Source organism: Elephas maximus, chromosome 5 (genome assembly GCF_024166365.1).
Source record: "Elephas maximus indicus isolate mEleMax1 chromosome 5, mEleMax1 primary haplotype, whole genome shotgun sequence".
NCBI lineage: Eukaryota > Metazoa > Chordata > Mammalia > Proboscidea > Elephantidae > Elephas > Elephas maximus.
In genome coordinates, this window is record NC_064823.1 from 104,080,411 (window position 1) to 104,107,112 (window position 26,702).

General features: G+C 40.0%; 1 protein-coding gene across 3 annotated transcripts; it reads right to left on the minus strand.

The window, feature by feature from the left end:
• Positions 1–7,973: 7,973 nt before the first annotated feature.
• REST (RE1 silencing transcription factor) lies at positions 7,974–26,461 on the minus strand. 3 transcript variants are annotated; one of them, XM_049886213.1, is made up of 5 exons: positions 25,320–26,009; positions 22,845–23,755; positions 19,292–19,375; positions 12,661–13,887; positions 7,974–12,624 (listed from the first exon to the last, which is right to left on the minus strand). In XM_049886213.1, exons 2-5 carry the CDS (start codon positions 23,740–23,742, stop codon positions 11,645–11,647), a joined length of 3,189 nt encoding a protein of 1,062 aa, XP_049742170.1. In that variant the 5' UTR covers positions 23,743–23,755; positions 25,320–26,009; the 3' UTR covers positions 7,974–11,644. The 3 variants fall into 3 exon arrangements, with proteins under 3 accessions (XP_049742170.1, XP_049742171.1, XP_049742169.1); XM_049886214.1 differs by lacking the exon at positions 25,320–26,009 and adding an exon at positions 26,138–26,461 and having other exon boundaries at positions 7,974–13,887; XM_049886212.1 differs by having other exon boundaries at positions 7,974–13,887; positions 25,320–26,008.
• Between the last annotated feature and the right edge of the window lie 241 nt (positions 26,462–26,702).

Here is a 26,702-nt window from a genome sequence, read left to right on the forward strand (position 1 = left end):
AGCACTTTCCATGAGTTCTGTGAGTCATTCTACTCAATCCAAGGGAGTAGTGGAAGTCAGCAGGTCAGAAGTGAGGGGGAGTGCTTGCAGGGCTCAAGCTTATGCTGGCATCCTGAGAGGTTAGAAGGAACCCCCAAATTCACAGCCACCAGGTCAGAAGTGAAGGGAGCACTCGGGGGTCCCCGAGCTCACAGGTGTCATCCTGAAGGCGTAGTGGAAAAATCCTGAATTTGTAGCCAACAGGTCAGAAATGAGGGTGTCATGGGGACTTACAAGCTTATGGCTGGTGTCCAAAGTCTTGGGTAGACTTGGCAATCTGGAGGACCGTGACCTTTAACAGTAAGGTCTGACCTAGCTCTGTGTGGTTAGGGTCAGAGGAAAAAGTGTATATGCAGCTGACGTCAGAACAAAAATGGAACAGGAGAACAAAATTGACAATTGATGTGAATTGGTCAACACACCCATGTATATAAGCACAGCCCAGGGGATCTCCAGAAGGGCGCTTTCCTCTGGATTCACTGTCTTGAGAGGACAAGGCCCTGAAATAACTCTACACCCTCTGACTTTATCTGCGTGGGGTGGGCTGACCTTGGGGCTGCCTGCCAGTGAGCCATCTGCTAACCAGAGACAGAACTTTACCCATTATCAATACAAGGTTTAGAGGTGTGTGTACACATATATGAGTGGTGCTGGGAGTGGGGATACATCAAAAAGGTACAGGAAGAAAGAAAATGCTTATTATTGCCATTACTATTACTGCTATCAGTGCTATTGCTGCCATGGTTAGTCAAGGAGAAATGAAACCTGTGGGAAGACAGCACAGACATACATTAAAGCTATAAAAAAATACATTAAAAAAAATTTTTTTCAATTAAGCAAAATATAATCACATGGTGTCCAGTGAACAGCAAGCAAGTAGATGAGAACCCATTTTGGGGATATTTGTTGTTCTCTCCACTGCCTATCTCCTGGCAGCTGTCCAGAGTGGATAACCTGTTATAGTCCATTTTCATCACTCCCTATTAATTCTGGGATGCATGCAACTGAAACTGTAGCTGAAGTGATATTCTAGTAAGTGGATCAGATGGGACAAATGTCAAGACTTACCATACAGCAGGTTCACCAAGGCCCAAGAACCAAGGACTTATTCAAATAAATCCAGAACTTATTTTAATTAGAAATGGTTTATCTAAAAATGCCAAGTTGCGTGAGAGGGAGAGGAAAATTTTGCCTGGGGGGAGGCATTGAGTTTATAATAGCAGTAGATTTGGAAAAAGATAGGATAAGGCTTATGCACATGGAGAGTGTAATCAATACCATTGAATGGTGCCTGTAAACTGTTGAATTAATCAATGTTTTGTTGTATATATTTGCACCAAAATTTAAAACTTTTTTATTCAAAGTTCCATCTTTCTCTTGATGAGAATCTTTTGGCCCAAAATGGGGGTGGGGGGGGCAGCCAGCTTATGCTGTCCCAGATCTGTTTTACCCTACTTTTTTTCTCCAGGTGAATTAATCTGACCACTGTTGGTAAACTTCTCGTGGTCTTTGGTAACCATAAACTGGTTTGACATTATGATAAGGGTCTCTGCATGGCACAAATGGTTAAGTGCTTGACTACTAGCCAAAAGGGTTCGAACCCACCCAGAGTCACCTCAGAAGGTAGGCCTGGCAATCTGCTTCCAAAACTCACAGCTTTGAAAACCCTATGGAACAGTTCTACTCTGCATACGTAGGGTTGCCATGATAGAGGGAAGCCCGTACGGCCCATTAAAATAAGTGTCCTCTCTTTACCATGTTAATATAATTAAAGAACACATTAATATTCTTGTAAATTTAGAACACTCAGATTAGGCTTAGAACATTTAGTAGATTTGACCACCACTCCTATTTCCTCCTTTTATATATTATAGCATCCATTTCCCCACATGATTTAATATCCTTCACTTAATCAGAAAAGGCAGGGTAACACACACCTGCCACTTACTACCTGTGTGACCTCAGGCAAGTTAAGTTCTGAGGAAAGTAGGTGAAAATAACAACCTACTTCTCAGGGATATTGAGAGCAGCTCAATGAGTTAATGTCTTGTGCTTAGCTTGACACCTAAAAAGGATTACTAGCTGCTAATGCAGGATGTCTAGTCCTTTTTTGGGGTTTTAATACAGGATGTCTAGTCCCATGCAAAATGTCCCCCAATTATTTCTGAGTGTCCCTGGAGAAGGCTCACATAGGATCATGAATACGGCCTTCCTACTCTACTCTTACATGCCTTCTATACAAGAGGCCTGAGTTCAATTCCTGGCCTACATACCTCATGCACAGACACCACCCTCTCTTGTCAGTGGGGGCTTGCGTGTTGCTATGATGCTGAACAGGTTTCAGCAGAGCTTCCAGACTAAGACATACTAGGCAGAAAGGCCTGCTGACCTACTTCCAAAAATCAGCCAATGAAAACCCTACAGATCACAAAAGGGGGAAAATGCAGAACAGAATTTCAAATTCTCATGGAAATCAGACTTTCTGGAGTCATGGGAAGCTAAATGAATCCCCAAAACTATTGCCCTGAAATAATCTTTAAACTTTAAACCAAAAATATCTCCTGAAGTCTTCTTAAAACCAAACAATGGTTTAGCTTAACTAAGATCTATCTATATGGGATCAAACAGACAAAAGCAACTCTAAAGATCAACTAGAAGCTTGGGGCAGTGAGTTTATGTTAACGAGGAAAAACTCAGAAAACGAGGGTGAAAATGGTTGTAAAACTTAAAGAATGTAATCAGTGTCACTGAACTGTACATGTAGAAACTGTTGAATTGTTATGTTTTACTGGGTATATTCTCTGCAACAATAAAAAAACAGTTTAAAAAGGAAAAAGAAAACCCTATGGATCCCAACAGTCCAAACCACAGCTGATCATGGAGATGGCACGGGACCAGTGTTTTGCATCATGTGCGTGGGGTCGCCATGGGTTGGGGTCTGACTCCATGGTAGCTGGCAGCTAACAACTCCGCTTACACAGAATCAACCATTCTCTTCCTCTTCAGGATCAGCTCCCTTTGATGAAATTCCCCATCTCTGCTTACAGGGAGGCCACATGCAGGTATCTTACCACTCCACTGCTGTCACTAATCACCACGGGACTAATCATGTTCATTGATATCCCTACCAGAGAGGCTATCTCAGTGCTTCCAGTTCTGCTGGTGGCACTGATTCCTGACCTTGCCTCTTTCTGATCCCTGGGTACTGCCATCATCCTAGTCACCTCCACTAATACCAGGAACCCATGCTTGCCACTGGGGAAACATGCCTGCTTATTCTTTAGGATGAACTGTATCTCCATCAGAAAGATGCAAATAAGACTCCTTGCTGTTCTCCCTACAACGATCCACCAGACACGGCTGAATTCGAGTTACTGTTGTAGCTTATGCTCAAATAAGGACCCTGCCTCATTAAACTGTAAATGTTTAATATACCATTATATGAATAATTCAATCATTCGCCCTGGTAATGTTAGCTGAGTGCCTAGGTACTATCCCCTAGCACACTGATGTTGGACATCTATTTTTCATAATTTTTTGTTGTTTTCAGGAACACACTAAATTGAACATTCCATATACAGAAATCTTTCAAGTCAAAAAACTTCAACATAGACTGTAAGGCTTGGTTATCATTGAAAAAATATGAAACAAGCTCTATTTTCAAGCACACAAGCATAAACAAACATAACTTATAAGACTGGAAAAAGTATAGGAACTTTCAACCACTCACTTCACATGGCTTCACTCTCAAAACACTTCAATTGTCAACCAGTTTTGGCAGGAAGAGTATCAGGTAAATAACAGATATTAAAGCATATGCATTTGAATGCATACTCAATGCCAAAAGAATGACCAAATCTGTCTTGGAAGAAGTACAACCAGAATGTTCCCCAGAAGCAAGGACGGCAAGACTACGTCTCACATACTTTGGACATGTTATCAGAAGGGATCTGTCCCTGGAGAAGGACATCATGCTTGGTAAAGTAGAGGGTCAGTGGAAAAAAGGAAGACTCTCAGTAAGATGGATTGACACAGCGGCTGCAATAATGGGCTTAAGCATAAAAACAATTGTGAAGATGGCACAGGACCAGGCACTGTTCCGTTCTGTCGTACACAGGGTCACTATGAGTCGGAACCAACTCCATGGCACCTAACAACAACAACATTTGAATTACAGTGTTATCGAAGAATACAGAATATATCATAGACTACCAGAATGAGCAAATCTATCTTGGAAAAAGTACAGCCAGAATGCTCCTTGGAAGGGAGGATGGCAAAACCTTGTCTCATGTATTTTGGAAATGTTATCAGAAAGGGGCTGTTTCTGAAGGACACCATGCTTGGTAAAGGGTCATCAAAAAAGAGGAAGGCCCTCAACGAGATGGAATGACACAGTGGCTGCAACAACGGGCTCAAACATATCAACGACTCTGAGGATAGTGCAGGAGCAGGTAGTGTTGCTATGAGTTGGAACCAACTGGACAGCACCTAACAACAAGGTAACTAAACCATGACACATCCATACTACAGAACACTCTATGCCTTAGTTAAAAAGAACGAGGTAGGTCTCTAACTACTGACCGAGACCTCAAATTAAAGACTTCTTCTGCAAGGTGCAGAACAGTATCAACAATCTCATTTATGTAAAATACACAAATTATACATTTCAATGTGCATACACAGATGGAAGTAGTCAGTTAACAGTAGTTAACTCTAAAGAAACAAATGAAGGTCAAAGTTTGTCAAAAGAGATTTTCGCTTGTTTAAATTTCTGTGAGAATGCAGTTGTGTATGTTATATGATCTTTTAGAATGATGATCTAATTAGAGTACACAGAAAAAGAAAGTTGTAATACTCTAAAATCAATAAAAAGCACACCAGCAGTCTGACATTCAGAAGGAATTAGGTTATTGTTCTCAAAGATTGCCTCTTCTGGTGATACAATCTTGATTACTTGCAAACTTTCGTTTACAATTTATCCCTTAACATATTCCATCAAGCTTTCATAAATTTTATAGTACTGTTAATGACTTAAGCAGAAATTTGATATATCTGACTTTTCAAAGTATTTGGTCATAATTAGGAGCCCAAAAGTATATTAGCAGGGGTCACAGGATAGCACAAATGATTAAGCACTTGACTACTGGTTGGAAGGTTAGCAGTTCGAACCTACCCAGAGGCACTTCAGAAGATAAGTCTGGCGATCTACTTCCAAAAGTTCACAGCCTTGAGAATCTCATGGAGCAGTTCTATTCTGCACACATAGGGTCGCCATGAATAGGAAACAACATGGCAAACACAATAAGTATATTAGCAGACTAACTCTCATTTAGTCAGCTGGAAAGGGCGCTGAATTGGGGCACACGAATGAAACAAAAAACCATGAATCCACACCAATATCGAGTTACAAATTAGGACATGAGAAGGAAAAACTCTTCTTGACAGAATACCAGCTAGTTTAAGTGGAGGTGTAATAGTAATAATTGATTCCAGCAAGAATCAACAGATGCTAAAATCACTGGGTGAATGTTGAGAACAGGATATTTAGTCTCAAAGTATCCTTCCCCTGCCCCACACACAATTTATAAAAGGAAAAAAATAACTTCACAGGGAAATACCTGAAGGACATCTTAACCAAATGATAAAAGTTAACATAATCGGTAATGAGATAAACTGACATATACCTTCTAGTGTAATATACTCATTTACAGATTGTTTTTCAAGGCTTCCTATTTCCTGCTACTTGATTCTCCTCACATCATCCAAGAGAAAAACACCCCAGTTTGTCTAGAAACTTAGAGATTTCTGGATTATCAGAATTAAAAAATTACAGTAGAACTACATTAGAAGCCAAGGGGAATCTCCCCCCCCCCATCCCGACACACATACTCTTGGGCTAGCCAATTAACAATTATTTGTCCTACTAAGGGCCAGATACTGTTTCAGGTGCTTCAATAGCAAACATAAAAGCATTCTTCCTCTCATGAAAATTACAATCTAGCCTGATACGAAAGCTCATACTACTTCAGCACTAAAATGCTAACTTGCACAAGCAGGAGTTATACAACTTAACCATTCCCAAATAGAGAGGCACATTATATATTTAAGGATATTTACTGGGCTTGGACCCAGTGCAAAAGGTCTTAATACTAACATCTAGGCACTTAACCATGCAATATAGTCAAAACCATTCTGTGGAAGTACTATTTATCCCCATTTGATAGATGAGTAAAGAGGCTGAGTAAAGTTAGAATGATCTCCCAACTGTACTCAGTAAGCGAGACAAGTCCAGTGCAAACCCAGGTCCGACCCCAGGACCTATATATAGCACTTGATGTAGCATGCGTCAACATCAACATCTTTTGAAAAGCCTTAACATTGAATTTTCCCTAATTAACATTAGCAAATTTTTTGCACTTTCACTTACCCGTCTTAGAGCTGAGGATAAGAGCTGCAAAGTACCCTAGAAGGAAGCTCATATAATGATACTGTTAATTCTACCTATAAACTAGGATTAATCTACGAAACCTTCAAGTGGGAAAAAAAGAGTGGAGGAAGGAGGTCAAGTATAAATGTTTGATACATGTAAAAATCATAAGGGATTTTTTGGGAAGGAGGTAGGAATATACTAGAGAAAGATACTTGTAACAATTATTTCATTCATTAAAGATAGCATACCAAATAAGACTATCAATAACATCTTATTTAAATTCCATACACCCCAGTCAGGTAAAAATTTCAATGAACTCTTGTCAATGACTCTACCACGCCACAGAAATGCTTAGAAATTTAATTCGCCTTGTTGCTGATGAGAAGCCTTGGGGGCGGGGGGAGAGGCAGGTAAAATCACAAATATTCCTTCCGGTTTGCAACTGGTTATCTTCCAGGTCACATGCTACATCTGAACAGTTGAATACCATCCATTTACTTTGACACTTTACACAGTTGGGGAGGTTTCTCCAACCCCTTCTCCACTTACTCTAAACTCCACAATATAGAAACCTATTCCTTTCCATTAACAGAGGAAGCAAAGCCTAAGATTCTGGTTTCTCTTTCCCCTGGGTTTCATTTACTTCTCTATAAAACCCTTAAGATCATACTTGTGCCCTAGCTCTTTCAGGGGCATTCAAAATGGGGCTTCACCCATAACCAACTGTCATGGCTAGGACATTATAGTTAATACAGCTCTATATGAATTAAGACTATCCTCATTCATGATGGTCTAGCATGTGCAATTTGCCAAGCTGACAAAGACAAGTAACAAACTCATCTCTGCATGCTTGCAACTGTGAGGAACATGCCAAGTTGGCAGAGGCTCTCCGTGCTAAACACTAAATCAACCTAAATAAGGTTGATGACTACTATGGAAATGGGTAAATCTCTGGGAAAGGTAGAAAAGTTGTTGGCTGCAGTTGTCTGGTTAAGGACTATGGAAAAGAATCACAGGCCAAGGATGTCAACTAACAATATTTCAAATGCAACACATGAATAAAGAATTTGGTTCTCTATAAAAAATAGTGCCCTGGCACTCAGTGAACACTCAATTTAAAAACTATTGCAAGAACTTCAACCTATCTTCCCTTTGACCCTTTTTATTTCTAATTACAAATCTAAATCCTAATCTCAGTTCTACTATTGAAAAGGGCCTATTATTACTACTTTTAAAGGGATCTGTGGTTAAGAGGGAATTACTATGTAAAACCTTAATGAATTGTCCAGTTTCTCCCCCAGACCCTTTGTCTTGAAGAAAGCGTTTTATCTTTCATTATCAGGATGCTTTGGAGCACCACCCACTGGATTATTACCCAAAACCTTTCCACCTATTATAGGATATGTAAGAAAATAACTTTGGGAATCACTGATACACTTGCAATACCAACAAAGTTAAGTTGACTTCCTTGATACTTCTGTACCAATAATAAACAAAGCCATCATTGTATTTTTTTTCCCAACTTTATTTCAACATAACTATGTTTACAGAAATACACTCATAATGGTTAACAGAATTCAATTGAAGTTCAACTTATCCTACACAATTTGGACCAAAACCTTGGTGTGTGGTTTAAGATTTCAAAAAAAAAAAAAAAAAGAGGATTTACACCTGGTTTTTCATCTATTACAAATACAAATGTATAAAAGATCCTCCCTCAAATGCTGCTAAAGCAGGCAGCAAGAACCATGAGAAATTTACCTTTGGTTTGCTTCAGAAAAACACACGTATTGCACTGTAAAAGTTAAAAAATGATACAATTTCGTTATAGTTTCAATGCCAGCTTACAAAGTTCAATAACTACTGAGTGTGTATGTGGGGGAGGGGGAGTAATTTGAGAGGAACCTATACACACACGAAACTGTAAAAGCTACCTGGTTTTGTTAATATTGCATGTAGATTGTAAATCTACACAAACCAAGATTCAGGTAATTCCTGGACTGTGAATTAACACTATCAGCTCAGTTCACCTGCTGAGGTCAACAGCGAAATTCAGTACACTGGCTGTAAAGTTTTTCTGATTTATATAATAAAGACCAAAAAAAAAAACAAACTAAGTTTCACCCCCAACTTTTCAGTCCAGAACTGATAAGGTACTACAGGCAAGGTATTCTTTCCATCATTAACATTCACAGGGCGACATGCCACGGGGTCTACTTGGGTTGAGACTTTTATCAGCACCTATAAGCAAAATAGCCCCCAAAGTTCAAAGACCATGTGACTTTGGAAGTGACTCTAAAAAATAAAAGGGCCCCTTTCCTGGAAGACTAGAGCAGTACATCCACCCAGTTATAAGAAGCCTTATCAAGAACACTTAGCTCCTTGTGAATTTCACCTCAATTAGAGAAAAAAAAAAAAAGAATACATGTAGCTCCCCAAGGAAGAAGCAGCTCTGGAAAAAAAAAGAGGAAAAAATATAATTTAAAATATCTTCAAAACCAATGTGAATATAGGTTCAAAAGATAGTTAAAAGAGATACATTTTCATAAGACTATCTAGGATTAGGCTTATAATGTGTTCTAGTATTTCAAGTTTATCACTAGTTACTAAGCATCGATTTACAAATACATGTTCATTTTTTGTTCCTTTATCAAGAAGGGAAAATTGTAGTTTCAACTCTATTCAGTGGGAGGAGGGTAAGGGCTGAGAAAACAAAGAGTCAAACAGTTTCATGCAAATATCACATTTTTAAATGGAAGAACTCCCAACTGAACTAGAAGTTCATATTACTAATATACTTTCCATTGATACAATTTTTAATAAGTACGAATACATGGCATTAAGGTTCAGAACCTAATATAGGCCTGACCATCAAAAGTCCTTGTTTTCTGGAAGAAAGGCCTCAAAACTCCCACTCAATTTCCAGTAATAATGTTCTTATAGACCAATTAGTTTCCTGCATATTTTTGTCTTTTTTAGCATTCTAGCCTAAAAACTAGATTAGAAATTAGTTGAATTCTTCGGCATTCCCCAGAAGTATGAAAGAATCCACAAAAATCTGTGATTCCCTATCTTCCATTTACGCTCAAGGTGAATCTTTCTATACATACTGCAAAAGGTAACTTACGCAAAATGTACCCATGAGCATTAAAACTAGTTGTTAGAAAGATTTTACTAGCTTTATAATTTAAATTTAAAACATAAATATTTGTAACTTGATCTTCTGTTGACAATGATTGTCAGAGCCTAGAATTCAACATCATTTAGTAATTCCCATTCACACACACAAAACACAACACACATCATGCAATTTACTCCGTGTCTTGAGAATCTTCTGCTTCCTTAAATCTTTGGCCTCTCAGTCAATTCCAAGTCCAAACATTTTTTAACTTCACTCAAGATTTTTAACAGTTTTCCACCCACACTTTATCAATGTTTTTTTCCCCAATCTTTTAAGTTATACTGCCAAAATCTGAAACTTGCCTCAAAGAGATCACCAGATAAAAAAAAATAAATGAAGTATTAAGCTGATTATTTCAGAATAAGTCATGGGAGGCCAGAATTGTTCAGGATCCCCTAATGGGATATTTTATTTTACTGAATGAATAATTGTTGTAAGCAAGAACTGCCAAAAATCCTATGTTGGATTCTTTCATATTCTTTGGCAACTATCCAAAGAACCTACAAAAATGTTTGAGAGTACACTTCCTTTTTCATACAAAGTGCCCCACTGGAACACAAGACAGTTGCAATTCATTTTAGGCCCCATCTATAGAAAGAGGCTGTTACAGGGACAGCCAGGACACCCACTAGTTTGTGGAAAACCCTGAGAAAGTGTGATTTTAAAATCTGGACTGTACTCAAATTTCACCAGCCTTTTATACTGTAGTCATAGGAAGTTCCAGCTGGTCTACCAGTACTCACACTACTGCTGTCTTACCCTAGGCTTGCTGTAATAGTTATGGCTTTGGAATCTCACAAGCAATATTCAGTATAACTTGAACATATGTCTGTCTCCTAAATCAAGATGTGCAGTTTTCAAATATCACTTCTTTACTCAGTTGAGTAGCCATATGGATGCCAGCCACCTATGGAAGAAGGTTTATCTCAAACATACTATTTAACACTGTACAGTCAGGACATAGCTGTACCAAAACAGGCAAAATATAATTACCGATGGTTGGTAATTTGATGTAAAAATCCATTCAATAGCGCCTAGTGGTTTATTGCAAAAATCAAAGCTGAGAGTTACAAATTTACTACATCCATTCAAAATAAATAACCTACATGAAATACAGCATAGATATAAAGATATGAAATTTAAAAAAAAAAAGATTGAGCCTGCATGTTTCATTTGCTCACAAACTTGCACGCTAATATTCTGCAAAAAAGACAATCGCAGCAAAGAAAAAGAAAACTGTCCTTTTGCAAACAAGCCTAAAAGCATCCCTCCAAAGAGGCCAAAATAAACATGCATATATATGTATAAAGTGTTCCTGTTCAACACAAATGCTATTTTTTAAAAAATTAACTGCATAGGTAAAAAAACAAAAAAAAAATGTGCAACATCTTAAGCCATTAAAGCACCCCCCCTACACACACACACACACACACACACACACAAAGCACACCAAAATCACTGTTTTCATGACCAGTAACATACACAAATAAGAAACAATGATCAAAACTCAGAAAGTAAATACCTGGACCAATACACTGTCCATTGTTGGGAGAGTTTTTCTTCAATTTAAGTATCTTTTCTCATCTCTAAAAAAAATTTTAAAGTGCTAACTTTATATAAAGCAGGCAAATTCTTCAAGTAATTTGCTGTTGAGTATGCCAATTTTTATAGAGCTAAATAACAAACTATGAATACAGTGAAATGGAAAAAAACCGACACGTTGTACCTGGACAAAGCAACAGAATTCTATATCGTCTTGGCTTTCTCATTTCAATTAAATGCATAAGCTAACAGATTTAGGTTTCTGCTGATTTAGTACTAACTCCCTTGGATTTGCCAATTTATATATCAATCAGTATAAAAAAAGTCTTAAGGATAAGTGTCACTTAAAATCAACACTGGACACTAATTAAAGCAATCTTAAAAATAAAAGGTTGCCTACTACTATAAATGACTATAAAATATGATAGACCTGTAACTTTGTCCAAAGTTAATTACTCCTGCCCTTTAGCTGCTTTCTCAAGGAAGTATACGTTAACCAAATGGCGATTGAGGTGTTTGCTGTAATCTTTCTCCTTTCTGAAAGAGCGATCACAAAAAATGCAAACAAAATCTCCCTCAGCCACTTTGACTGACAAAGCTTCCTTTACATTTTTTCTACTAGTTTCTTGTGGAACCAGCCGAGCTCCATTCAATCCAGAATCATCGCTACCCTCAGACATGTTGTCACTTAGGTCACTTCCATCATGACTGTGAATGCCTTCGTCTTCATCAATTTCCTGAGACTCATTTACTGCCGTGGTAACAGGAGGTGATGTCACAGCAGTTTTGGACACTGTTTCACGTTTTTCTATCGGTGGGGGAAGAAGCAGTGGTAAAATTGGTTTAACTGAGTCTTTACCAGAGAGACTCTCTGTTGTGTTTTGATCAGTATCCGTTTCCATTTTACAAAGCATAGTGTCAGCCTGATGTTTATCATCTAAAATATCACCCTCTGGCATTTTCAAGTTTTTTTCACAAGATGAAATACTGGTAGATTCCTCGGTAGTAGCAGTAAGACCAGCTAGACTCTTGTCTGCGTCTTCTGCTCCTACTTTCTGAAGAGAGGCTTCTTTAATTCCTTCCTCTTCAGAGAATGATTTTTGGTCTTTTGATTCCTCTTCCTTTAAGTCTTCCTTTGGTGGCAGTGGTGATGGTAGGAGTTCCTGTGTGCTTGTACTTTCCTTTAGAGCCTGGCTATCTCTGTTAACAGGCACTAAGCCAACTTCAATAAGGACTTGCTCCTTCCGTGCCATTTCACTCTGTGTGTCACACATTTCCTTATTATCATCTTTTGGGGGAGGAGACTTTTTGGGAATCAGCTCCATCTGAAGAGACTCCATCTGAGGCGGCTCCACCTGAGGAGGCTCCATCCGAAGAAGCGGCTCCGTCTGAGGAAGCGGCTCCGTCTGAGAAGGCGGCTCCGTCTGAGGAAGCGGCTCCGTCTGAGAAGGCGGCTCCGTCTGAGAAGGCGGCTCCGTCTGAGAAGGCGGCTCCGTCTGAGAAGGGGGATCCGTCAGAGGAGGGGGCTGCATCAGAGGAGGCGGCTCCATCAGGGGAGAAGGCTCCATCTGAGAAGGAGGCTCTGTCTGAGGAGGAGGCTCCATCTGAGGTGGCGGCTCTGTCTGAGGTGGCGGCTCCGTCTGAGGCTGCAGCTCCGTCTGAGGAAGAGGCTCCATCCGAGGAGGAGACACTACGGAAGGAGGCAGTTCCATGTGAGGAGATTCCATGGGAGGAGGAGGATCCACAGAAGGAGGGCCTGTGGGAGGAAGTGGATCAATGGGAGAAGGCCCCACCTGAGCTGGCTGCTTCTGAGCTGTTCCTGTCTGAGGAGGCTCTACCTGAGCAGGCTTCTTCTGGCAAGGCCCCTTCTGAGCAGACTCGACCTGAGGAGGCTTGCTGCTTTTTTTACTTGATTTATTATTTTTCAGAGTTTTCTTCTTTGTACTTTTTTTTGTGTATGTGTTTTGCTTTTTATTCTCCTCCACTTTGCTGTCATCCTTTGACACTTCCTGACTGATTCTGGATTTGCTTTCTACTTTTTTTTTCTTTTTTGTCATAGGTTCTTCATCATTCACAGGATCATTTAAGGAATGGGCTTCAGCTCCCATCTTCCTTTTGCTTTTCTTGGTTTTACAGGATTTTTCTGAATTATTTCCTGCAGGCACATCCATCTCTTTAGTCTCCATTGCTGATTTGCGAGTTCTGGTAGTCACTTGGGCCACTGAGGCATTACATGACTTTTTCTCTTTTGAAACATTATCTTTTCTCTCTACCTTTACAGGCTTCTCATGTTTCCTTCCAGCCACATCTCCCTTTATTTTTGTCTTCTCTGTTTCTGTTTTTTCATTAGTTATATTGTTATCAGGCAAGTCAGCCTCCCTCTTTTTGGTTTTTTTTAGTTTCACTTTTGAAACATCCATTGTTTTATTAGGACAAGTAGGATGCTTAGATTTGAAATGATATTGCAGATTACATTTCTTGGAAGCTGCATAGTCGCATACAGGGCAATTGAACTGCCGCGGATTAACATGTAGCTCTACATGTTTTTTGAAGTTACTTCTATCTGCTGTTTTGTAGTCACAGTATGGGCAGTTAAGAGGTTTAGGCCCATTGTGAACTTGTCTTGCATGGCGGGTTACTTCATGTTGATTAGAGGCCACATAACTGCACTGATCACATTTAAATGGCTTCTCACCTGAAGGTAAATAAGAGATGTTTAGAGAAGACATAGATTAAGCAATGAATTCAAGACCTGCTAAAATATAAAGAATAGTATATGTGTAAAAACCACAGACTATTTAACAGATCGTATCATGCACCTTATGTTTACCATATTTATTTGTTTAACTTTTCTCTATCCCTTGATATTGATTTAAAACCAAGGAGAGGAATAATTATCTCAGTCTACCATCATCTTCAGAAAAGTTCATCAAGAGGCTCTCAAGCACTACTAATTAAAGAAAATCTAAAATTCCTATATAATTTTAAGATAAATCTTAAAAACTTCGAAGAAATCTCTTATACTCTATACTCCCTGACCCAAGGGGAAAACTATGTAAACATTGCTCTAGGCTCAGGGAGAAAAGGCTTTTTTCTTCAAATTTAACCCTTTTGTCCATTGTGGAAAGTGCTAAGTTTTGCTCAGCAAACTTTACAAATGCCAGAGTTGCTATTTTAAAGCAAAAATACAGTCAAGGTAGTTATTCAGAAAACTTTTCTTGATCCCCGCCTCCACTTTCTTCTATAAAATGGCCAAGGAAGTTAGGTGAGAAGAGGCATACAAATAGATATGGTATATAAAATATGCCAACAACATCATAATCACAGATACATACAAAACCAGAAAAACCACTCCCACCCCCAAATTAAAGGGATAAGAGTAACACATTCTACCTGAATACATACCCATCTAGATCACATTCTAGTAATATTACCAAATGGTATCCATACCCCACTGGTCCAATGGAATGCATAGTAAAAAAATGGAAATTGACATTTATGAAAATTCATCTCTCAAACATCAAATTCATGTAATATCTTATTTTAAATTTTCATAATGTAAAACTACTCAGACATTAAAAGCAAAACCATTTAGACACTAAGCTTTACATGATTAGAAAATGTCTGATGATAACTTTAAATACTATATCACAAAATAAAAACTTATCCAGGTATGTCAGATTGGATATGCAGCTAACTGAACAACAACTTTCCACACTGGTCCACTAATGGATTCATTACTGTCCATTTGCCCCTTTCTTGTCCTTTCAAATCTAAGACTTAAATGGAGAATATATCTGCTTACCGTATGTAGACATAAATTGGGGAAAGACAGGTGGCATAATGGTTAAGAATTCAAGTTCTAGAGTTAAAAGTCTAGGGGATCAAATATGGACTCTGCTACTTGCTTACTGTGAGGCCCTGGGCAACGTACAATTTCCTCACCTGTAAAATACTCTCTAAACCTTGTGAGATATAAATAATCTAATCCACATAAAGCACTTAGCTCAAGGCTGACAAAGCACTAAATACGCATTATCTATAACCAATCACTTTTGGAATCAACTGGTAATTTTTGGTTATGAGTAAATAAAAAGCTAACAATTGAAATTTATCTGTTTATGAAAATATTTGCTCTAATAAGGGAATGGTAACTAAAATATCACCATTTAGTACCCGATCTGAACAGCAAGTACTGAGGTGTACACCCCCACCTAGCCTCCGCCTGGCCAGGGAAGTGGTAATGTAGGAATTTTATGTTTAAAATTTGGTGGCATAATTAACCTGCTGGATTAATTTTTCTCTCCCAGTTGTTGTTGATGACATTAAAGCTGGCTTGTATTAAGAATATTCATCAAGATTTTCTAATGTACAAGTACCTAATTTGAATAAGTCTTTTTGCCCTGGACCAAGTTTTAACTTTACTCTCTTTTCCAAATCTGCTATTTACCCATGTTTTTCATCACATTTCATATAAATGTGCCAGTTTTGTCTATTTTAAGTATAAGGTAAATTCAAAAAAGGAAAGATTTGTACAAGATTTACACATTCATATAAAGAATAATTCAGAAAGAACAGCTAAGAAAAATTTTAATAGGGACATACAATGGATTACAACCATTCAACAATATAAACGAAGTTCTGATAATTCAACAAAAGGGGATGAACCTCCAAAACACTAAGCTAAGTGAAAGAAACTAGATGAAAGAATTCTATACTGTCTAATTCATTTACATGACTTTTAAAAGGCAAAACTGTTCTTTGATAAAAAGTCAGAATATCGACAGAAGGGTACTGATGGGGAAAGGGACAGGAGGCAACTTTTCTGAGGGTGACAGAAAAGTTTTATGCCTTGATCTGGGCAGTAGTCAAAAAGGTGAAAAGATCCAGAAAGCCACTGAGGTACCCTCTAAGAATACTTAAGATGTGTGCAATTTAATGTAAATAAACCATACTACAAAGAATTATTACTTAAAAAAATCACTCTAAAATTCATGAAGACTCTCAAACCAAAATGTCTTTAAAATAAGCCAGGGTATTAAATAATTACACCAATGGATCATGAAGATGGCACAGAACTGGGCAATTTCTGTTCTGTTATACATGGGGTTGCTATGAGTAGCAACCAGCTCAATCGCAAGTAACAACATAATAATAATAACCAAATAGTTGTTGAAAAGAAAATAAATTTACCAGTGAATTTAAAAAAGTAATAAATGGCGGTGGAATTTGGCAAGCTACTTTTCTGTTATCTTTAACAAACATCCATACCCACGTAATAAGAAAATAGACAAAATTAAGTCCAATACTAGCAGAATGGGATAACTAGTCAGTGTGATACATGAAGTATAATTACAGGTAAATATAAAGAGCACAAAAAATATAACGGCAATTATAAACAGGCCAGTGGCCTCCACTGAGGGCAGGAAAGGGAGAGCTGAGGAAAACATCAGTGTCTCTTGGCCTACCCAGGAGAGGCTATCCGAATACTATTATACTATTAGGTAGGAGTCCCTGGGTGATGCAAAAGGCTAACATGCTTAGCTACTAACCCAAAGGTTGATGGTTCAAGTCTACCCAGAGGCACTTTGGAAAGAGGGCCTGGCCATCTACTTCTGCCACCAATGAAACCCTATGGAGCACACAGGACTACTCTGACATACATGGGGTCACTATGAGTCAGAATCAACTTGATCACAAATGGTTTATCAGGTAGGAACACCAATAAAATGAAGCCCACACCACCACCAGATTAATTCAGTGTGGCTGTATTTGCACCAATATCCAATTTTCTTTTTCACCAAACTAACATTCTGATCTCTAATTTGACCTAAGATCAAATTAGACCCTGGTTAGAAGTGCTCCAAGTAAACAACCAATATGGTTTTGCTTTATAAACCACTGTCAGGTTGGCTAAAATGTACTAACTCAACAAAGCCTAATCTCGCCCAGAAATAAGTCAGAGTACAAACTGCTCCTCTAAAGACATTGAGATGAACAAGGAACCAAAATGCCCAAGGTGACCTATAAAAATGAGACCACAGAGCCACCAAGATATTCACTCCATGCAAAAGACCATCCAATTTGACCTGACTTAGCCTCATTTTATGTGCTATCAGCAATTTCCATTCAAAGTATTAAAATATAGGCTCTGCTGAAAATAATTCAGCACACTCAAACATGAAACAGACTATTTTTGTTTCCAGTTTTTGACTCACAAGCTGTTGGCATCCAGTAAAAGACAATGGTTCTGCTCTCTCAATACAGTGTGGTTCAAATTTCAACATGCTGTAAATTCTTTACTTGAGCCACTTTCTAAGCCATAATGTTCTTTTTAACTATGTTGATAGAAGTTGGAGAGTAGTGGAGGGGGTCTGAGACCAAATCCTAGCTCTTCTACTTTCAAGAAATGACTATTATCCTCTGAGTCGGTGTCCTCAGCTATAAACTGGGATTAGGCACCTTTTCTGTCTTCCAAATTAATTTAAGTCCAATTCAAAAGAGTTAACATTTGTACAAGTTTTACATATTCATATAAAGCTACTACTCATTATTAACACTTTTAAAATACTTCCTGTACTGTAACAAGTATAGAAAACCATCTTTAAAGTAAATGAAACCCAAGGCAAGGTATGACAAATCCAAATAAAAGTGCTTCACAGAAGATTATCAACTACTGTAAAACACCATAGACAAAGTTGTATCAGTTCAATGAAACAAGAATTAATCATCCTAACCCAGTGACCAAGCATCACTGATCAGTATGCAATTCAAGTGACACATATCAGAAAGTAAATATCAAGTCTTTACAGGAAATACAAGACACAGGAAAAAGCTAAATGGCACCATAAAAAAGCAAGTAGACAAATCAGAAGGGGGGACATTGTACAGGAAAAAATAGCCATATTTCTCCAATGCCTTAGTTACCCCATCTGAAAGATGAGGATAACAATAGAACTTAATAAGTCATAAGGGAGTTATAACGAGTAAGTTAACTCATGCAAGGCTCTTAAATGTTTTTATTTAGGGCCTGGCGCACATCTATCAACAAGACTCTGCCCTGTCCTCAACAAAGCCTGAGATTGTGCCAAGTTATTCCCAAAGTTTCTAGGTAAGTAACCCAACTCAGTAACTTCAGAGATTTAGAAGGAACACTCAATGTACATTAACATGACAAGCATGTGAGGTCAAGCAAGGCTAGCATACTATATGACCTCTTCATAGGCCAGATCTAATTGTTAATTTAAAGAAAATGAATCTACACTTTCCTAAATAGCAAGATTTTAGCATATTTTCCCCATCAAATCTGGAAGGAGAGTAATCTGATCAGAAGTAGTAGTTCACTAAGGGTCCCTCATGCCCTCATGGCCAAATGAAATAATTACCTTTCATAACCACCTATGTTAGATTTCTTTTTCTTTTTTTTTTTTTTACCTTGCCATCTACATACCTTGAAAATGAGAACCAAATCCATGCAGTGATCATGATGATTTCAGTCACTGGAACGGATTAACTTTCCACTTGCTAGAGTCTTATACTTTATAGGTTAACAAATTGGTACCCTGGATTATCTATCATTTTCTTTTGTGTTTAGTTTTTGTGAATCAGCTCTTAAAACCCCTGTCAACTCAAAATAACAAATCCAAATTTCAGGACCTGAGGATGAAATCTCGAGAACCTGGTAACCGTAATCACATACTAAGAAATTCAACATTATACTGTGTACATAATGACATGCCTAGGGAACTGTGAGAAAGTGGAGATTGTTCAAAAAGCCTTGGTCTATGATAGCTGATCAAATTTTATTGTAGTTATGGAGCTCTCTGTCTTTGAAGATCTGATTTAAGTTAAGGACCTTCCTCCCAGAAAGCGTGCACACACTCACATTTACACTCAGTTTTCAGGAGTTCATCTAAATTCCAGGCTAAGGATCTCCCTCTGCACACTAACACAGCACTGATTTTTAGCTCTAATTTCTAAATTTTGCCAACAAGCCGTTTAAAATACTTTGTTAATAAATCATACTCAGTTCCAAATCTAGAAGAACTTAACGGTAGTTCACTAAAAATGACTTTAAAAAGTTCCCATTTCATACCAACCTGAATGAGTACGCATGTGTCTAGTTAGATGAGTCTTCTGAGAACTTGAGTAAGGACAAAGTTCACATTTATACGGGCGTTCTCCTGCAAAAATACAGTAATAGTGTTTAAATATAACAAAATAAGCCAAATATAAATCTCACTAACATACACAATATTTGGCACGGAGCATTTTTCTTTTTAAAAAGGTATGTTTCCTATTTCTAGCAAAATGACCAATTTATATAGAAATGTACATAATTCAATTCAGAATTTCCATAACATTATTCAGGTTGGCTTTGTGAATTCTCATAGCCCTTTTTATTTTCAAAATGATGCTGCAGGTTATTATTGAAGTATTTAACTTCTTAGCTCTTCTTTCCACCTGTATGGTTCCTGTATAAGTGCAATTGGAATAACTTTCTATTGTAACTAATAATTAAAAAATAACTGATGGATAAACGCTACTAAATAAGCTGTGGGTGAACTGAAAGGTTGGTGAACCCACCCAGAGATGCCTCTGAAGAGAGGCCTGATGATCTGCTTCTACAAGAAAACCCTATGGGGGCATTTCTACTCTGCAAACATGGGGCTGTCACGAGTTGGAATTGACTGACAGAAACTAACAGAATAGTTGTAATCAGATAATACCAAGTGTTAGCCAAGGATGTGAAGGAATTGGAACCCTCATATATCTGGTGGAGATGTAAAATGGTGCAGCCACTTTGGAAACCAGTCTGGCAGTTCCTCAAAATGTTAGAGTTACTTTATGATCCAGCAAGTCTACTCCTAGATGTATGTACCCAAGAAAAATGAAAACGTATGTCCACACAAAAACTTGTACCCAAGAATTTATGGACCATTATTCATGACAGTCAAGAAGCGGAAACAAACCAAATGTCCACCTGAAAAATGGATGAACAAAATTCTACTTATAAAATGGAGTATTATTCAGCAAAACAAATAATAAAAATAAGAACTCTACATATAAAAACAACGAAACATGCTAAGTGAAAGCCAATCACAAAGGACCACAAATTGTGAGAGTCCATTTACATGAAATGTCCAGAACACATGCCAATCCAGAGACAGAAAACAGATTGGTGGTTCCTGGACTGGAGACCCAAAACACCAACCCAGTGCCATCGAGTCGATTCCGACTCATAGCGACCCTATAGGACAGAGTAGAACTGCCCCACAGAGTTTCCAAGGAGCGCCTGGCAGATACGAAATGTCCAGAACACATGCCAATCCAGAGACAGGAAACAAACTGGCGGTTCCTGGACTGGGGAAGTTGTGGGGAAATGGGGTTGTGAATACTAATGGGTATGGGATTCTGGGGTGATGAAAATTTTCTAAAAAAAGATGTATGGCAATGGTCGCACAACTCTATGAATATACTACCAGCCACTGAATTGTACAGATTTTTAAGTGGGTGAATTGTACGCTAGGTGAATTATATCTCAATAAACCGTAGTGGCATAATGGTTAAGAGTTGCATCTGCTAACCAAAAGGTTGGCAGTTTGAATCTACCAGGCACTCCTTGGAAACTCTATGGGGCAGTTCTACTCTGTCCTATAGTTGCTCTGAGTCAGGGTCGTCTCCACGGCAACGGGTTAGGTTTGGTTAAAGCAATTATAAAAAACGTTAACGAAATTGAAGACCCTTGAAGACATGCTAACTGAAATAAGTCAGTCACAAAAGAACAAATATTATAAGACCCTACTTATAGGAAGTATATCTGGAATAGGGAAGGGAGTAAAGAGGAGTCATTGCTTAGGGGACATTGAGCTTCTATTAAAGGTGACAGGAAAATTCGGAAATGGATAATGGTCGTGGTTGAACAACATAATAAAAGCGATTAATGCCCTTGAATTTTACATATAAAAAAATACTAAAACAGCAAACGTTTTGTTACATATTTATTTAATTTGATAAAAATGTTAATGGAGAAAAATTAAACACTATTCTAGATTAGCATGAAAGGTCATTTGAGGTCTACTCTTAAATTCTTTATAACAAAATAAATTGCTCTTATCTGTAAAACTCCACAAAATAGGCCTATTCTAGAAAGTTTAGTTAGGTGGTGATTTTGAAGTCACACATATGGACAAAAACGATCTTTTTAAGAAGAATTTGTGAACAGGTTATATATCAAAACTACAAAATTGAGTCTTCTGATTAAAGAGGCTGACTCAGAAGTAATCTCTAGCTCCACCCCCCTCCCATGACAATTACCTATAGAAAGAGATTCTGAACTTTGAATCCCAGTGGTATGTATCATTAGGGAATGATGGGCACATCACTTCACGCTTTCAAATCTAGTTTTCTTCTCTGGAAATACAGACTGCTGTAATTTGCCCTGTTTTTCCTCAATGGATTTTTCTGAAGATTAGCATAGAACAGAAGAAAGCATCTAACACCAGGTACTTAATGAGGAACAAATAAATCCATGAAATGAATCTGAAAACTAACAGTGCAAAAGAGAAACAAGTGATTCCTACCCCTACCATTTCTGTTCTCTGCTCTATAGCACCAAATCAGTTTATTTCTCCAGAAATTCAATTTTCAGAACTATGCATTTAGCACTAGAGATACTCTTAAAATTTACATTTAAATGTTATCCTTCATAAACTTTGTTTTTAAAATTAAAAAAAAAAAATCACATTAATCAGGTAAAACAAGGGAAAAAAATCTTTTAACAAAGCATTAAGTTTAACACGAAAACGCTTAGCACGAGTTTAACACGAAAACATGAAATGAGATATCTGCAACCACAGGGCCTAGAAATCTTGCTGCAAATCTTTCCTGTAATGGAATTTCACCTGTAAGTTTTACTGTTTAAATCTACCTAATAAGCAAAGCATTATCAATCCCTCTCCCCCCTTCACTGGGTCCCACTTTACCTGTAGGGTTCAATCCTGCAGAGTGCCACCTCCTGGAAAGGGGACCTGATAACAAAACAGCTTCTACAGCCCCCTTTCACTAGTGATCCAAAGAGTACAGTACACTAGTTTACTATCCATTTTGTTCAGGCAGTAATCCAGCCTCAATTCTCACCAGGAAAATGAAAAATGTGAATATTAACTACTAACAGTTACAAATATTTCTTTGAAAAATGATATCCCTTAATTAACAAAAGTTTAAAAGACAATTTTAAAAGTAAGTAAGGGATGCTGGTGAGAAATGGGGAGTGACTGCTAATGGATACAGGTTTCTCTCCAGGGTGATGAAAATGTTCTAAGATTGATTGTAGAGATGGCTGCACAACTCTGAATACATGAAATAGTAAAAATTATTAAATTACATACTTTAAATAGATGAACTGCATGGTATGTGAAAAAATCTAGATAATGTTCTTTTTAAAAATTAAATTTATGAAACAATTACCCAGAAAACCATTGTTAATACACCAAATGTCACAAAATACTGGCAACTGTTAAGTACAGGCCATGGGTATAAGCTGGATCATGGTGGTATTATAGTACTTCTGAGGTGTTTGAAATTATTCATATAAAGAAAATTTAAATTTTTTGACAGAGCTGAACTTACGGACTAGATAGAGGCCCTTACCTGTATGAGTTCGAACATGCTGAACATAATTGTTTTTTCTGTCTGAAAAATAGTTGCACTTTCCACATGTGTATACTTTCCTAGGAAAATGGTTTCTCAAGTGTTTCCTCCAGTGATATTCGCTTACTGTGGTATACGTGCAAATGATGCACTTATAGACTCGCTCGTTATCCCCAGCTCTGGTGTGGTGTTTCAGATGCGCAGTATAGTGATCATATCGGTTGGTATTGTAGCCACAGCGGTCACAGCGAATGGGGCCCTTGGAGAAATCTCCCTCTTCAGCAGCAGAAGAGCCATATTCTCTGGCTTTTGCTTGCTTCTCTGCACTTTCTTCCACAAAAACTTTCTTAGCACTGTGAACTCTGATGTGATGCACAAACTGTTCTTCAGATTCTGCTTCATACTGGCATGGCTTACAGCGAAATGGTTTGGTCTTCAAGTTCTTGCACTTGTCCTCTGTTCCTGGTGTTTTGGTAGGAAGATCTTTATTTGTGTTATAAATTTCTGGGGCAGCAGATACCTCAAATACAGGCTGAGGTTCTACAACACTGAGTTCCAAACTTTCCAGTTCCATGTTTTCCAGTCCATTAGGTTCACCTTTTATTTCAGGAGACTCTTCAAGTACTTCTGCATCACTATCTGAAAAGTTATTATCCCCAACAGGCATCAATTCTGCCATCTGTCTTTCTTCACCAACCAAGTAATCACAGCAGCTACCATTTACTTCCCCAGTCAAAGCCACATTTGCCAACATAATAAGCTGCGGTGCGGCCAGTTCAGCTTTAGAGAGGTCATGCAAGTCATACATGTCGTTAGACAAGGCCATTCCAATGTTGGCACTGCTGGTAAACAGCCCTCCTCCTCCTCCAGAGGACTGCCCCATTACCTGGGTGGCCATAACTGTATTCTGTCTGAAGTTAAAATAAACAAAAAATAAAACACAACTTTTAATAGTCTGAAATGAAAGCATCAATGTAATTCTTCCTAACTAAAAAAACATTTTTTCCAATATAATCTTTAAAACTCCAGAAGCTTAATAAACCACTAAAAACAAACCTTCAAAATATTCTTGTAATCACCAATTTTCTTTTTTTCAGTCAACAGAAAAACTTTTATTACGCCTAAAAAATTTTTATCAACAGTACTGACATAACTCACGCACCGACTAGGTCAACTAGGTGATTAATTTTATATTTGATTAGCAGGTCTTCCCTCAAGAACTTCATTTTTCTGGTGGGTAAAGAACAAGTAATCTTCATTTTCAACATCAATTAAAATTATTTTAAAATTCAATACATGATTAGCATATTGTTGTTCTCCTATTCTCCCAACAATTCACTGGTCTAAATCTGAGCTGAAAAACCCCAAAATCATACTGTTGTGCCTTATATTCACAAGCACGTCTGGAAAGTGGAAGGCTGTAATAATTGGTCAACCTAATTAAATTCCATATCAACCCAACTAACTTCAGAAGAATAAGCTATTGTGGAAAAAGTACCACTCAGTCTAAATTTTTTGATGACTCCACTGGTTTCAAAGGGGAAAATAATCATGGACCCTCTTCCTGTGAAAAAGGGAAGTTTAGCTTACTCCAAACTTCACAAACGAAGATTAAGAATTAATCTTTCAACCCCTCTAATGAAAAAAACCTACAACTCTACATTCCACAACCAGTAACTTTTTGTGCATTGTGCTTGACTTGGCCTACTTGCCCTAATGGAAGCCATTACAAGATCACCTTCTTGAAAACATGTTGGCTTTTTAAATGGTCTTGACCATCACGTTGCTTTTCAAATACTTTAGCTGTTCTCTTCCAAATTAGAAAAGCCAAAATATGCGACAAGTTACACTAAAAAGTACAGTTAAACCTAAAATACAAAAAGGAGATCATTTCAATCAAGTTTATGAACACAAGCCGGTTTAGTAATAGGTACCAAGAAAAAGTTGGAATCAAAACACCAACAGAGAAAACAAACTAACCGTAAAAGGTTTCCCAGTGCCTAACAGCACAGACTACTCGGTATTTACCCAAACATCAACTTTTCTAATCCCTCCAAAATCCTACTACCTACTATCCCTAAAGGAATTTTAACATTTGTGAGGAAGACCGACGAAGCACAGCCCTACGAGTTGCACAAATTCCTATGTGCTGCTGCCACCAGCGCCTGCCTCGGCGGCGGCATTCCTGACTGAAATAGGCATTCGGCCATTTTCTCAAAATACCAAACACAAAGCAGCTCTTTGCAAACTCGGGCGCTCTCGCTTCCTCTCGGGCCTACACGCTGCACACATCTACACACCAACTCGCGCGAGTTGCCCCAACAACCGTCCCGAGGTTTTTCCTGTGTCCCCCAACACTAAAAACGAGGGGGATGGGTACTTGGGGCTCATGGGGCCACACCAAGTCATTCCCACGTCCAGGCAGTCCCTTTCCCGGCCCGCGGGCCCGGGTCTGGGAGGAAAGAGGAAAGTTACCGTAATTCCGGCGCCCCGGCTCTCCTGATCGCCCCGGGGCTCTCCCTCCGCCAAGGACCGGAGAGCCTCCGCTGGCGCCCTCAGGAGGAGTCGGCCCAGAGCAGGCAGGGGGCCCCCACGCGCGCCGGCCGCCACCCCCGCGCCCCGGAAGTTTGCGAACTTCACTCCCCCACGGCGCCCGGCAGGACGCTCTCCCCGGGTCCGCCAGGTCGGACAAGCCGGCGGCCGCGCGCGGAGGGCTGAGGCGCCGGGGCGGCCCGAGCGCAGAAATCGCTGTCCAGCCCCATTGGCGGACCCGCCCGGGCCACGGGGTTGACTCAACCCGCCCGGCCGCACTCAACGGCGCCTTCGGCAAAAGGGAGAGGCCGGGATGGGAAGGGTGGAGGGGAGGGCCTCGGGCCGGCGCGGGGCTGCTGCGGGCGGCGGGACCTGGGAATGGGAGGAGGAGGAGGAAGTTTCAGGACTGGGGCCCCGAGCAGCTCCGCTTCGCGGCCTCAGGACCGGAATTCGAGGGGCGCCGGGCCCGCGCCGAGGGGACGACCCCGCCTCGCCCGTGGAGGGGGTCCCGACGACGCGCCGCTCCCCAAGGACGCCCCCGGCCCAGCCCCCGGGCCGCGGCGGTGTAACCCGATCCCGCTCGGCCGCCCGCCCCCGCCCGGTACGGCCGCCGCCGCGGAGCCACAGTATCTGCAAATCAGCCCTGGACAGCGCCTCGCTCCGCGTCCTTCCGCGCCCTCCCCCTCCCGCCGCCCGGCCACTACCGGGCCGGCCCTCCCCCACGCCGACCGAGCCCCCCGCCCCGCGCCCGGCTTACCCACCTAACCAGGAGACGAGGAGCTGGCGACCCGGCGTCGCCGCTCCTTCTCTGACTACTTTTCTTTGTTGCTGGAGTTTCGGGGGAGGGGAGGTGCAGGGTAGAAAAGTTGGGCGATTGGGCCGTCGAGGCCCGCGAAGGTCCAGGAGTAGGGCTGCTGTGGGTGCTCAGGCCGCTGGCCCTCGCCCTGTCGTCCTGGCTGCCGCCGCCGCCCGGGTTTGGGGCCCGGGGCCTCGGCGGCGCTCGCTCTGCCGCTGCGCCGTGAGCTCGCGGGAGCCGCACATTCCAACACAGGAGGCTGCGCCGCGCATCCGGCCCGCGCCGCCGCCGCCGCCGCCGCCGCCGCCGCCCGCGAGACACGCCCCCTCCGCCGCCTGCGCGCCCTCGCGAGACACGCCCCCTCCACCGCCCGCGCGCGTGGCCGCTGGGCGCGCCCCGCCCCTCGGCGAAGGGGGTAGTTACACACCCTCGCTGGACTGGGGTCGCGCCTAGAGGGGGCCGTACCTAAATCCGCGCGGTCCCTCACTCTTGCTCTTAGGTCAAAAAAGAGGCGGGCCCCGCTCCTTTAG

Coding starts and splice junctions, on each gene's coding strand:
- REST (XM_049886214.1), bottom strand. CDS start 23,742: ATGGCCACCCAGGTAATGGGGCAGTCCTCTGGAGGAGGAGGAGGGCTG. Junction 19,376..22,844: donor GCATGTTCGAACTCATACAG/GTAAGGGCCTCT, acceptor GTATTTTTGCAG/GAGAACGCCCGTATAAATGT. Junction 13,888..19,291: donor ACACATGCGTACTCATTCAG/GTTGGTATGAAA, acceptor ATTTACCTTCAG/GTGAGAAGCCATTTAAATGT.